Source organism: Diadema setosum, chromosome 22 (assembly GCF_964275005.1).
Source record: "Diadema setosum chromosome 22, eeDiaSeto1, whole genome shotgun sequence".
Lineage (NCBI taxonomy): Eukaryota > Metazoa > Echinodermata > Echinoidea > Diadematoida > Diadematidae > Diadema > Diadema setosum.
The window spans coordinates 22,878,278-22,893,493 of record NC_092706.1 but is presented as its reverse complement, the minus strand read 5'-3'; the positions used below and the strand labels follow the sequence as shown (position 1 = coordinate 22,893,493).

The 15,216-nt window shown below is 42.3% G+C and overlaps 1 protein-coding gene across 1 annotated transcript in view; it reads left to right on the top strand.

Moving 5' to 3' along the window:
• LOC140245214 (3'-5' exoribonuclease HELZ2-like) overlaps positions 1 to 15,216 on the top strand; it is an 81,150-nt gene that overhangs the window by 22,020 nt on the left and 43,914 nt on the right. The window contains exons 11-16 of the mRNA XM_072324802.1: positions 872 to 1,052; positions 7,250 to 8,050; positions 8,782 to 9,012; positions 10,162 to 10,468; positions 10,643 to 10,946; positions 13,095 to 13,305. Coding sequence (XP_072180903.1) covers positions 872 to 1,052; positions 7,250 to 8,050; positions 8,782 to 9,012; positions 10,162 to 10,468; positions 10,643 to 10,946; positions 13,095 to 13,305 — 2,035 coding nt within the window. The remainder of the gene's footprint in view (positions 1 to 871; positions 1,053 to 7,249; positions 8,051 to 8,781; positions 9,013 to 10,161; positions 10,469 to 10,642; positions 10,947 to 13,094; positions 13,306 to 15,216) is intronic.

Sequence of the window (15,216 nt, the reverse complement as noted above, 5' to 3'; positions counted from 1 at the left end):
GACAAAGCCATGTCTTTGCTAGATTGCTTACAAAAATTTACACTTTAGTAATTGTGGTAGGTCTAGTGTGCTGCATGGGTCATGACATAGCATCAGTATTAAACAAGTTGGGGATTATGCCCAAGGGTTAAAATTGGCATTTTTTGCTTCTTCAAATTTTTACTTTCACTAAGCTAGGCAACAATTATTCTGTTGGGTAGGAGATACGGGGTTGTTCAGCGTACATGCTTCAGAAGGGGGGGGGGGGGGATACCTGTTCCCAATGGTCAAAAGCAATGTGTATGTCAAAGATCTGTTCCACAAGATTCAGGAAGTACAAGGTAAGTCTCATGCCTGTAGATACTCGAAGGTGAATACTGGTAATACATGTATGAGTTTAAGGCAGCGATGATAATTGCCCAGCTTAGGAACCAATGGGGTAACAAGTTGTAGCTGCAACACAATACTCCAAAAGATCCAAAGCACTGATTGTATTATGTAACATTTCCCCTGGCTGAATGTGGTACCCCCCCAACATACACACACACACACATACATCATTACAGTATTGTCATAATGAGAGAAGAAATGTAGCATCAAACCATATCTCTGATTTTGAACTCTTTTTGAAGTTTTTTTTTTTTGTTGTTAGAATTGGTATCAATCATTACTACTAGTAGGACATGAGGTACAAAGTGTAGAATACCAGCTTCTAAATCCCTCTTCACATTTTCTCTGATTTCATGGAACTCTTACTTTCCTGGATGCTCAAGATAACTCTAAATTCAAGTCAACATAGCAAGTAATGGGCTTTCCCCTTTTTGAGAAGCTAAGCATCCATTCCCGTAGACTGTAACTTGTTGGGGCCATCTTTCGTGTTGTCAAAACTCAGATTTCTGCAGAACCCAACCCACAAGCCTCACTGCCAGGGAGGGATGCTGGTATGCCGCCTCCATGTGCCGCCGCGGAACGGACTGCGGGAAGTCTTCGGACGCATCCGCCCCCGCACCAAGCAAGATTTCACAGGCACCTACAAGCTGTGCCAGCAGTTCCAAGCTGGGATACCCTGCAAGGTGGGTTTGTGATCCAAATCTCCAGCAGGCATTTGTGGTGCAATAGGCATGGTTTTGTGAAATTTGATTGATGTACAGCATGAACTTGAAGCAAGAATATCTATGATCAGCATACAGTGTAGTACACGCAGTATTGTTTGTCCAGATACGAATTCTCCACCTATGGGCGTGGAGAATGCAGAAAAAAAAAGATTCATAAATCAATTTTGATTCATTAGTAGTGCTTTGCTCGAAACCTTGACTAAAAGATGTTCAGAAAATGATTTGCAGTAGAAAGAATTTTAGAAACGAAAAATCAAAACAACAAAGTGATACTGAAAGAAAAAATTGTAATGCTTGAATGTGAATTACTTACCATAGATGCCAACAATGTTGAATCACGGACAGGGCATTGCAATATTGTTTTTTTTCCTTTTACCTGAACATTTGGGATGGAGACCCATACTATCAGCAGGCAAGCACCCATTCATTTTACCTGTTTTTATGCCTCCGCCACGAAGTGGTGCCGGAGGCATTATGTTTTCGGGTTGTCCGTCCGTACTTCCGTCTGTCCGTCCGTCCTTCCGTCTGTCCGTCCGTCCGTCCTTCCGTCCATCCGTCCGTCTGTCCTTCCGTCCTTCCGTCCGTCCGTAATGAATTTTGTGGACAAGGTAACTATCAAAACCTGTTGAGGTATCCTAATGAAACTTGGCATGTATGTGTATTAGGGGGAGAAGTTGTGCCTATCAACTTTTGGGTGCACATGCTCAAGGTCAAAGGTCAAAAGGTCAAGGTCAAATACATAAAATTTCAGTATTTCCACCATATCTATTGAATTCCTGAAGATATTTTCTTGAAACTTAGTGTATACATGTATTACCTAATTAAAATTCTCTGGTGAAAGTTTGGGTCATGAGGTCAAAGGTCAAAAGGTCAGGGTCAAATACATAAAATTTCACTATTTCCACCATATCTATTGAATGCCTGAAGATATTTCCTTGAAACTTAGTGTATACATGTATTACCCAATTAAGATTCTCTGGTGAAAGTTTGGGTCATGAGGTCAAAGGTCAAAGGTCAAAAGGTCAAGTAAAAATATAAAAACTTCTTTTTTTTTTCTCCATACCTTGGAAAATTGTTCAAGGTATCTTCATGGAACATAGTATATACATATACTGACTGGAAGTGATTATCTAGAGAATGTACGGTTCATGGGGTCAAAGGTCAAGTGCAACACTTCAAAATTTTACTATTTCCCTCCTATCATGCAATGCCAGCAGGGTTATTTTTTTTTTACACTTGGTGTATGTATACATGTGTAACCTAATGGAAATTCTCTGGAAAGTTTTTTTTTATGCCTCCGCCAACGAAGTGGCCGGAGGCATTATGTTTTCGGGTCGTCCGTCTGTCCGTACGTCCCGTTTTGTTTTTGTCGATATCTCCAGAACCGTGTGGTGGTTTTGCATCAAACTTGGTATGAGGGTATATCCTTGGGGGATGATACTTTGTGTGGATTTTAGGGTCACAGGGTCAAAGTTCAAAGGTCACAGGTTATTTTGTGAAAAAAAAAATGGAAATTTCATGTTTTTCTCCATATCTCGCAAATGGTTCAAGGTATCTTCATGGAACTTAGTATATATGCTTGTACCGATGGGCAGTGATTATCTAGGGAAGTTGGGGGTCATGGGTCAAAGGTCATGGGTCAAAGGTCAAGGTCAACTCCTCAAAATATAACTACTTTCCTTATATTTATGCAATGCCTGAAGGATTTTTAAACTTGATGTATGCATGTATAACCCAATATATATTCTGTGGGAAGTTTCTTGCCAAAAGGTCAAAGGTCAAGTGAAAGTGCTAAATTGCACTTTTTATGCCTCCGCCACGAAGTGGTGCCGGAGGCATTATGTTTTCGGGTTGTCCGTCCGTCCGTCCGTCCGTCCTTCCGTCCGTCCGTCCTTCCGTCCGTCCGTAATGAATTTTGTGGACAAGGTAACTATCAAAACCTGTTGAGGTATCCTAATGAAACTTGGCATGTATGTGTATTAGGGGGTGAAGTTGTGCCTATCAACTTTTGGGTGCACATGATCAAGGTCAAAGGTCAAAAGGTCAAGGTCAAATACATAAAATTTCACTTTTTCCACCATATCTATTGAATGCCTGAAGATATTTTCTTGAAACTTAGTGTATACATGTATTACCCAATTAAGATTCTCTGGTGAAAGTTTGCGTCATGAGGTCAAAGGTCTAAAGGTCAGGGTCAAATACATGAAATTTCACTATTTTCGCCATATCTATTGAATGCCTGAAGATATTTTCTTGAAACTTAGTGTATACATGTATTACCCAATTAAGATTCTCTGGTGAAAGTTTTGGTCATGAGGTCAAAGGTCAAAAGGTCAAGTAAAAATATCAAAACTTCTTTTTTTTTTCTCCGTGCCTTGGAAAATTGTTCAAGGTATCTTCATGGAACATAGTATATACATGTACTGACTGGAAGTGATTATCTAGAGAATGTACGGTTCATGGGGTCAAAGGTCAGGGGTCAAAGGTCAAGTGCAACACTTCAAAATTTTACTATTTCCCTCATATTTATGCAATGCCAGCAGGGTTATTATTTTTTTACACTTGGTGTATGCATGTGTAACCTAATAGAAATTCTCTGGAAAGTTTTTTTTTCTTCTTTTTTTGCCTCAAAGGTCAAAAGGTCAAAAATAAAGTGAAAGTGCTGAACTAACTTTTTCCTCCATATCTCGAAGTGGCTCAAGTTATCTTGAAACTTAGTACATATTATGCATGTTCTACCTGAAAGTGATTATCTTATGAATTTTAGGGTCAAAGGCCAGATGAAAATGGTAACAATTTACTATTCAATTCAGAAATTGCACTTTTTCTCCACACCTGTACCTTGAAAATTACTCAATGCCTAAATGTATGAATGGGTCAAAGTCAAGTTAAAGTCCTTAAATCCCTAGATACATGCTCTCCTATTCATCCAATTAAACCTAGGTCAAGGAAGGTGAACATTCAACACATTTGTGACAAACTTGTCATTTCAATATTTTGCCAATTTTGTGAAAATGTAATCACACATTGTCCACATGTACTATCTAGACCTATTGGGAAAATCATGCATTATGGCGGAGGCATACCAGTCGCCAAAGCGACATTTCTAGTTCCTCCATATTTCAAAAATAACTCAAGGTATTGTCATGAAACTGACATATTTATGCATGTTGTACCCAACAGTGATTCTCTTTGGAACTGTGGGGTCAAAGGTCAAAGGCCAGGTTTCGATAATACTATTTTACCATTTGATACTGAAATTATACTTATTCTCAATACCTTGAAAATTACTCAATGCATAAACTTGTAAAAGGGTCAAAAGTCAAGTGAAAATCATCAGTTCCCCCAAATACCTGCACTCTGACGCTTTAATAATTCATCCAATTGAACCTAGTTCTAGGAAAGTGAACATTCAGCACATTTGTGGCAAACCTGTCATTTTAATATTTTGCCAATTTTGTGAAAATGTAATCACACATTGTCCACATGTACTATCTAGACCTATTGGGAAAATCATGCATTATGGCGGAGGCATACCAGTCGCCAAAGCGACATTTCTAGTTCCTCCATATTTCAAAAATAACTCAAGGTATTGTCATGAAACTGACATATTTATGCATGTTGTACCTAACAGTGATTCTCTTTGGAACTGTGGGGTCAAAGGTCAAAGGCCAGGTTTCGATAATACTATTTTACCATTTGATACTGAATTTATACTTTTTCTCAATACCTTGAAAATTACTCAATGCATAAACTTGTAAAAGGGTCAAAAGTCAAGTGAAAATCATCAGTTCCCCCAAATACCTGCACTCTGACGCTTTAATCATTCATCCAATTGAACCTAGTTCTAGGAAAGTGAACATTCAGCACATTTGTGGCAAACCTGTCATTTTAATATTTTGCCAATTGTGTGAAACTGTCATCACACATTGTCAAGACATTGTACTATAGACCTATTAGGAGAACCATGTATTATGGCGGAGGCATACACCAGTCGCCGTAGCGACATTTCTAGTTTTCTTCTTTTTTTGCCTCAAAGGTCAAAAGGTCAAAGATCAAGTGAAAGTGCTGAACTAACTTTTTCCTCCATATTGCGGAAGTGGCTCAAGTTATCTTGAAACTTAGTACATATTATGCATGTTTTACCTGAAAGCAGGGAGGTGAGAGGAAAAGGAGTGGGCACTGGATTAGTGTCTTTTGAACCATCCTCGGAGCCGCACTCCCCAAGAGACCACTCCACTAACTAGATTACTGCCGCTTGGCCGCACAGTGCACATGCGCAATCCTTGTCAACAGGCTGGTGGGTCTCACCCCTCCCTGGCCAGAACCTAGATTACTCCACGTGGTACTGGTGGGTGGTGTATACTGGTGCATTACCCATTGCTGTGCCTGCAAACAACACTGGTGCATTGTGATGTGCAGTGAACTGGTTGCATGGTCACATTTTGAATTTTGCAGCTAGTATTTAAAGTATTATAACTTATATGCATTTACATGTCCAGGTACTATAAGATTTCTTGGGAACAATGTACTTTGCATGTTATATGGTGAAATAACTTTTACATGAAATGGAAACAAAATTATGATTAGCAGCACCAATAATAATATACTGATTGTAAGAATATGAAGGAAACATGAACAGCTGAGTAGTGGAACACAGGCCCTATAATGATGTCTGATGATGATAATAATTTTAATACCAAGCTAGCACAGAAAATACCAACCACAACAGCAACAACCATCATAAAGATACCCATTCAGCTTTCAAATAAGAATAAAACAAAAACAGAGAGACAGACAAAAAAGCGCAATGGTGAATATCTTATCAGGCATACAGTGATACAGGACATGTGAGATAGTTCAGCTCTCACTGAACTCTCACATGTTTTCACCATACACCAGGCAAGGAGGCAAGTTATTTCACCAAGATTAGGTCCTGTAGTAGTCTCCATCATGACCACTCTGTTGTAGATTCGAGCCCTCCTGCCTCAATATATCCCCAGCATACAACAAACAAACATTCAAATAGTGTTTTCATCCCCTGGAGAACTAAAATTGCTCACAAAAATATGTTAGTGGGACCAGAAAAAACATGTCTTGGCGGATGTACGCAAGTTTCCCAAAAAATATGACAAGAGAACCAACACGAGCGAACAATGAAGTGATACATCAGACTAAAGAAAAACCCCAACATCTGCTGATCTACAGGTGAATTTCGTCAGCGCTAGTCAGGATTTACACTTGACATTGCGTCGTAATTTGATTAAGACAAGAACAAAACAATGGCTATTGTTAAACAGTTACATTGTCAAAACTCAACTTCTTCTTGGCCGATTTTCAAAATTTTTGTATCTATCGAGAGCTGAATTCTTAGACTAGCAGGTCCCAAGAGTATATGCTGTGTGAGCCTGCATAAAGAATGTAAAACCCTCATACAAGTCCTTGTGAACACACACAAGTCAACTGGCCTGTCCATACTCCTAACGATAGAGGGCCAAATCACCGCGGCCCCGAGGATCGAACATCAAAGAGCAGTGATAACGATCAGACTGACCTCGTTACGTAAGAGGTCGTTTACTTGTTCGTTGGGGCACTGATCCCTTGTAATCCTGTGTTGAGTGATAGGGAAAACCCTGAGGGCAGAGTGCCCACTCCTTTTTGTCTCACCTCCCTGCTGAAAGTGATCATCTTATGAATTTTAGGGTCAAGGGCCAGATGAAAATGGTAACAAGTTACTATTCAATTCAGAAATTGCACTTTTTCTCCACACCTGTATCTTGAAAATTACTCAATGCCTAAATGTATGAATGGGTCAAAGTCGAGTTAAAGTCCTTAAATCCCTAGATACATGCTCTCCTATTCATCCAATTAAACCTAGGTCAAGGAAGGTGAACATTCAACACATTTGTGACAAACTTGTCATTTCAATATTTTGCCAATTTTGTGAAAATGTAATCACACATTGTCCACATGTACTAACTAGACCTATTGGGAAAATCATGCATTATGGCGGAGGCATACCAGTCGCCAAAGCGACATTTCTAGTTCATCATGTTTTAGTTTACTTGGGCACGTGGGCTAATGTGATTGGCAGCATCGGTCTTCTCAGATACTTCATTGATCTTCTTTGTTGTTGTTGTTGTTTTGCGTCACAGATTAGCACTGAAAGTTGCTGGTTTCCTCACAGCGTTGAGGAGATGGATGTGTGGGAGGCAGATAGAAAGGGTCTCTTCAAGGGACGAGAAGTTGTTGCCTCACTCCGGTATAAGCTCAACCAGGAGATCGTGGCCATGCAAAGTAAACAGGCTGCGTCCCAGGCTAATCGAGTAGCTCCCGCCCAAAACACTAAGACAAGTGTAGTCCAGGCCTCTCAGCCATCAGTGCAGCCCCCTGGAGCTTACCCTCAACATCCACCCAAGAAGCCGATCGGTACCCAGCAGCCTCCGGGCGCGTACCCGCACCAAGGACCTCAAGCTCCCAGCAGCATATTCCCGGAGCCACCTGCAGTGGTCCGCACTCTTCCTCCCACCAAGGTTCCACAAACTGTGGGGCCTGGTCCAGGTGGAGATATGGGGAGAGCCATGCCTCCTGGAGTAGGCCCAGGGCCACTGCCCGTGGAGAGGATAGCACACACAAAGATAGTCAACCTGATCAGGAAGCTAGGCGGCCAGTTCATCTTCTTGTGTCGACACTGCTTTGACGGTGCTCCACAGATCTTGAGTGTTCAGAATCCCCAAAACCCGGCCAGGTGCACCGGTGCCGGGGAGAAGAGCCACCCGTGGGATGCCCCGTCGCGCTGCCTGGTGCACCGCCTGTTGTGCAAGAATGGACAAGAGCGGTTCTGGAAGGTGCGAAAGCGCCCCAGTGGGATCCCACCCAAGGCTTTTCTCTGTTGGCATCGCAACAAGACATATGGATGCCCTACCGGATCCAAGTGCCACTTTGCTCACAATGAGGTAGATGTGTGGAAATTTTTTTGTCTTAACACTTATTTCAAGTGATTTTATTTTTCAGGAGTTAAAGGCATTTATTTTAGGCTATATTGCAAAATGTTTGTTTTGTATAGAAGGATGTTTCGTGATACAACTGACCTACACATATGCATCAAATTTGATAACTTTTTTTTTTTAAATCACTGCTCCCAATGGTAAACAATACCTTTAACAAACTTAGAGTGAACACAATTGTTAGCAACTCCACACAGTTGTCCATTTGGAGTTCTGAAACATCTCAAATTTGGCAGGAGTTGGAACATAGTTTTGCAGTGCTGGATCGATTTCTGGAGTCTCTGCTAGGAGAGTACCAAGCGAAGTTAGTATGAAGGTGTTGAAAGAAAAGTTATTCATGCTCTGAAAATATTTGCTGCGACTTACAAAAGCTAATCTCATTTAAGAATGTACACACATGTGAACGGATTTACACTAGAGTGAAATAAAATATATCACTCCATACTGTGAGTTCTTAAATGACTTAATAACTGCAAGCACAGGAAAAATAGGTCCTTAGGTGTTCTTCTGTTCCTTATGTGTAATCAGTGTAAAATGTGTAAATGTGTTATGTGTAAATGTGGTGACTCAGTATGTAACAAACAAAGAGTTAGAAAAGGGCAGCTCAATCGATCGCACCAATGATGGTATCATATGCCTCACGAGTGACTTTCCTTTTGCTCGCCAATTTGCAACCACAGATCGAGGTTGAGGTGTGGGAGTTCGAGGTGTACCATCCGCTGGACCGCAAACTGTTGGTTGCCATTAGCGATGAGCTGACATATGGTCCTGTGGTGCCGAAACCAACCGCTGCCCAACCTAGACCAGGAACAGGACCAGGGCCAGCTGCTGCTCCATTGATGCAAGCTCCATCCCAACCGATAGCTCAGCCTACTCCACCACCCAGGCCTGTATTCCCGCACAAAATTAAGGTATGCATGAGAGTAGTGTGTATTGACTAAATTAATTTTCTTACAATTTTAGGCTCCCTTTCATGTGTTTGGGTTACTATCCATCAACAGTGCTTTGGGTAAATTGTTCTATGTGTTGTCATGAAAATAATGTCAATCCAAACTATGTTTGTAAGCAATAATAATAATGGCAGTGATATTGAATAACTTTTATATAGCACTTAATATTGGCCTCTCTTAGCACATTGATACAAAAGTGAAAAGTTTACATCAAGCATGACTTCTATGCATGAATGACTCTATCATTGTGATGATTATTTGTTGTCGATCTCTTTCACTTTATTGGGTTGTGGATTTTCAAAAAAAAAATATTTGTGGCCTTTTATTAGGCTGCTAGTCTGTGACATCCATCTAGATGAGACCAGATGTTTTATTTATTTGCGACCCGTTACAACAAAAGGATCCGAAAGTCAATGAATATTTCGTCAGCGAAATAACTGATTTCATTACGAAATAGGCCATGCGACATTTGGGGCTCCATACAAATTGCCCATGGTTTAAACCATGGTTTGAATTGTTCCACCCTCGTGAATTCGAGCCAAAGAGTTAATGTCCCCTGCAGTTAACTTTTCATTTGCCACGTTTGCACGCCCGACTCTGTCGACGGCGTGCCAAGTTTGCATATTCTGCTCAAACGCACAAACCTGCCCAAAGCGATTGATAAATTGCCAAATGCCACAGTACAATGAAAGCATTTCACACAATTCTCTTGTGTGGCTCATAGCTTTGTTTCTGTTACTGGGTTGTGTGCAAAAGTTATGCCTTTGCAATAATGTATCTATTAGTCATGTGGAAGAAAAACAATCATAGATTTGTCATACACTTTTACATTAAAGCAAAGCTTGACATTTTCTCTACAACTTTGCTAACTACATGTTTAGCTTAACACAAATCTATCGATGTTACGTAAATTTGAAAAACATAATGTTTTCCCAAAGCATGACTATGTTGGCGTCTCAGAATAATGTGGCACACAGGGGGTTTCTACCATGGCACATAAAGAGTTAAATCATATTTCCCAAGTCTTGAAGCAGACTGAGAGTTTAGTAGGCTTCTGTAATCAGCAGACTTCAACAACGATGGTATGTAACTTTGTCTCCCCCCCTTCAGATTGTCTGTGGTCTCTGCTTCACCAAGAGCAAGCAGCTTGTGGAGAGAAACCCACGCAGGCCTACCCACTGCGCCGCACCAATGGGTCATGAGTGGGGCAAGAACCTGGTCTACGCAATACAGTCTCCCAGTGAGAAGCGCTGGGTTCGCATCCTTGGTCGACACCCGCGTCTCCGCCCAGAAATCGAGCCGGTCCTCTGCTGGAGGGGAAGTCGCTGCCAGTTCCGGGAAATGTTCAGCAACCAGTGCATGTTTCCCCATTCAGAAGAGGAGCGGTTACTCTGGATCTACCAAGCCAAGGCTAAAGGTACATCAACATCTAAACTTGAATATCAACCTCGCGGGGTTTTCAAGTATTTGCAAGATCTCTAAAAGTCAAGCGATTGTTTTAGTGGAGATTTTGGCAAAACTTGCAAAAGGAAAGAAGGTGTCTTGCTTACAAGAATGTGTTTTTTCTTTCTTATTTCCTGCATCTTATCAGTCAAGACCATTGAAGAAGTTGTGGAGATCCAGAGGCAGGCGTCAGCCCCGCCCGCACAGAGAAGTGTGGCAGGTGATGCGGTAGGAGGGGCGAGGGCAGCTCCCCGTGGGGCCCCCAACAAGATGTTCACCAGTCAGTTTCTTTGCTCCTACTGTAATCGGCCGTTCCGCACCAAACATGAGTATGACAGCCACACCAACTCGATGGAACATAAGATGCGCATCAAGTCGGACTCAGAGCGTTCATGGAAGTACCGCAGTCCACCACTGAATGTCACCGATGGCAAATATCAAATTTGTACAAGGTCAGGAAATGTTGCTCAGTCAGGTTTTTCACATTTTTTTTTTTTTTGTGCTTTGGCTGTTGAACAATTTGATATTCTTGCTCGCAAGACACGATTTGTATCTGCCATTATATTGATAGAGTCAGTAGCTGTGTTTGCAAACATCCACTTTGGATGGCTTGCCAAAGTGCTTTGATTCTTTAATATGTAAATGGGTCACGTTTTAGTTTTAATTTGACCGTGAAATAATTGTTAACTGTGCCCCAACAATATCTAGCATTAGATTTATGGGGTCAATTATACTGTTCACAAACACTCCCAGTGTGAATGGTTAATTATTTCCTTATCAAATTTGGGATACTCTAATTTTACGATATTTGTGTAGATGATTCAGAGCAAGTTCAGAAGTATTCCTGCAGCACTATAATTGGCATTGCATGTTCAGAGCACTCTAAAACCACTTGTCTGCCAGCCAGAAGTTTTTAGCTCACCTGAGCCAAAGGCTCAAGTGAGCTATTGCGATCGCCCTTCATCCGGCGTCCGTCGTGCGTCGTGCGTAAACTTTTTAAATTTTCATCTTCTTCTTGAAAACCCCAAGACCGATTTTCATCAAACTTGGCAGGTAGCATCCCTAGGGGGTTAGGAACTCAATTTGTTAAAATGGGCACCATGCCCCACCCAGGGGGCCCCCAGGGGGGCCCAAACCCCCCAAAATTAAGGAATCTGTAAAAATCTTCTCTAGAACCAGAAGTGATAGAGCTAAGTTAATACTATGAGTTAGTACATTGATGACTGTAGTTTCAAGTTTGTTCATGGCAGAATCAGGGGTGCCCCCCTTGGGACCCAGGGGAGGGGGTGGGGAGGGGTTCTAATGGGGCCTAAATTGTACATTTTAATCTTCTTCTTAAGAACCCCATGACCCATTTTCACCAAACTTGGCAGATAGCATCCCTAGGGGGTTAGGAACTCAATTTGTTAAAATGGGCACCATGCCCCACCCAGGGGGCCCCCAGGGGGCCCAAACCCCCCAAAATTAAGGAATCTGTGAAAATCTTCTTCTCTAGAACCAGAAGTGATAGAGCTAAGTTAATACTATGAGTTAGTACATTAATGACTGTAGTTTCAAGTTTGTTCATGGCAGAATCAGGGGTGCCTTGGGACCCAGGGGAGGGGGTGAGGAGGGGTCCTAATGGGGCCTAAATTGTACATTTTTATCTTCTTCTTGAGAACCCCATGACCCATTTTCACCAAACTTGGCAGGTAGCATCCCTAAGGGGTTAGGATCTCAATTTGTTAAAATGGGCACCATGCCCCACCCAGGGGGCCCCCAGGGGGCCCACACCCCCAAAATGAAGGACTCTTTAAAAATCTTCTCTAGAATCAGAAGTTATAGAGCTAAAATAATACTATGAGTGAGTACATTAATGACTGAATTTTGTTCATAGGAGATCCAGGGGTGCCCCTCTTGGGGGCAGGGGTGGGGGGGGGGGGGAGGTTGGGAAGGTCCAAATGGGGGCCTGAAATGTATATTTTCATCTTCTTCCTTAAACCTCATGATGGATTTTCGTCAAACTTGGCAAGTAGCATCCCTAGGGGGTCAGGATCTCAATTTATCAAAATGAGCACCATGCCCCACCCAGAGGGCCCCAGGGGGCCCCACTCCCCACAAATTAAGGAATCTTAAAAAATTTGGGCCTTTTATTGTACATTTTCATCTTCTACTTGAGAATGCCTGGTCAATTTTTGATAGAGTTGTGAATAATTTAGATTAGTGACTGCATGAAAAGTGAACTTGCGATACTCAGGTGAGCGCTAGACCCGCGGGTCTCTTGTTTATTGTTGTTATAGGATAACCTTTTGTGTGTGTTATATTTTTTGTGATTAAGCATGGCTTCAGTGTAACAACTAAACTTGTTGACTGTTTGATTTTGCTACAACACGCATTTCCCATAGACACCTGCCCGAGTATACTCGGGACTCGTCCTCAACGGGTTAAAAAGTAGCCTAAAGTTAGTGTGCAATTACAGAAAAAAAAAGAGGAAGAGAGATATGTGAGTGGAACATTCTGTGCATGGCTTTGGTGTCACATTACCTTTACTCATGTAAATTGCATCCTATCAATTCAGCGTCCATGTCTGTCCTCTCTCTCTCTCTCTCTCCTCATCTTAGGAACCTCAAAAACAGCTGCAACTATTCGGGCGTGGTCCAGGAGCGGAATGACTGCCCCCTGGCGCACAGCGTTGAGGAGCTGGAAGAGTGGAAGGAGCGGCATGAGTACCGCATGATGAAGATCGCCAAGGCCAAGGAGCAGAAGCTCTACTCCTTCGTGGACGAACTCCTGGCAGAGTACAACCAGTCCTCCACTGCGGAACATGATGTGGTAATGACCGGAGATGGAAGATTGGTGGTGGTGGTGGTGGTGGTGGTGGTGGTGGTGATGGTGATGGTGATGGTGATGGTGATGGTGATGGTGATGGTGATGGTGATGGTGATGGTGATGGTGATGGTGATGGTGATGGTGATGGTGATGGTGATGGTGATGGTGATGGTGATGGTGATGGTGATGGTGATGGTGATGGTGATGGTGATGGTGATGGTGATGGTGATGGTGATGGTGATGGTGATGGTGATGGTGATGGTGATATGTGATGGTGATGGTGATGGTGATGGTGATGGTGATGGTGATGGTGATGGTGATATGTGATGGTGATGGTGATGGTGATAGTAAAGCAAGCTGCCAAACAGGAGCTGCCAAACAGGAGCTCGTATTTTGGACTTATTTCTCCTCATTCGGAAGAGTGAAAGTACCATGACTTGGTGACACATGACCTGTTGGTGCCTGGAGAATCTGCTGTGGTGATTTTTAGCAATTATATTTTATCCTGTTGTTGCTAAATTCTTGCCAAAATCTGTCCGCCGTTATTGCCAGTTTCCTCAGCAACTCTGCTTAGTCCCATTCACCCAATATCATGCTGCAACTGAGCGTCACGAGCTAAACTTGCCACGTACTATAGTACTACAGGCTACAGCTACCCAAGGTGACATTCCACGCATTCCTGAACAGACTCTCCACCTGTGCTGTGCAAGTCTCACTGCCTTTGTTCTCTGGAATAGCCCAACCTGTGAACAGCATGACAACAACTAGATCAACGAAGAATCTCATCAAGGATGCGCTCAGGGATGAAGAGGTGCTGACAGCGATCAAAGAGGCAGTAGCACAGGTGATGGAATCCAAATTCCAGCACCTCATTGAAAGCGTGGAAAAACAAGAGGGAATGATCTTTGATCTTGAGCAAAAGGTCAAAGCTGTTCAAGAGGAAGCTGCCACACTGAAGTCCAATGCAGAAAAAGATCATCAGCTGATCAGGAGTCTCCAATCCCAGCTCAATCAACAGGAGCAGTACTCCCGCAGGAATTGCGTGAGGTTTTTTGGAGTCCAGGAAACCAGCGAGGAAAACACAGATGCAGTCGTATGTCGCATCGCCAAACAACAGCTCGGCGTGGACCTGAAATCAGAGGATATCGATCGCAGTCATCGCGTCTATCGCGATCGTGATGCCCAACCAACGCCAGGAAAAGCAAGACCAAGAGCTATCATAGTGAAACTGACGTCCTACAAGCATCGCCAGCAGCTGCTGAGAAATCGGAGGAAGCTCAAGGGTTCGGGTATGAGCATTTGTGAAGACCTCACAGACCTCAATCGGAAGCTCCTTCAAGATGCCTTTCTTGCCAGCAAAAAAAGAGACAGCAACATTCTCGCTGCCTGGTCTGTAGATGGAAGAATCCTGGTCTCTGTCAAAACAACTGGAGGAAAGACTATGCGAAAGCAGATCCACAACAGGAATGATCTGGATAGATTGTAACTACATTAAGTCGGAAGTATACTGTACACAGGTACACTTGTAAATTCTTTTAATTTGTATATAACATATAGTTCCGTCACCACATTATGATTTTAGTATACTGTTGTAATACGATATGTTTTAAATTCTCCAGGCATCACCTGTGCAATAAATTTTGTGCTTTTTTACATTTTATAGTTCTTTTATATTTATGCTATGCTTTGTTATTCTCGTAATGTCTTTTAACTCTGTACATGTTTGTGTTACTTGTGACCGGCAAATTGATTTTAACCTGAATGACAGTAGGCCTAATGGGCAGTGCTCAACTTGTTACGGCAACTTAAGCCTGCATACTCGAAATGGATACTTTGAACATAATTCTAATTACTATCTTCCAGTGCAATTTGATAATTCTTTGAAAGATTTAGATATGGACAACCACTTATCGA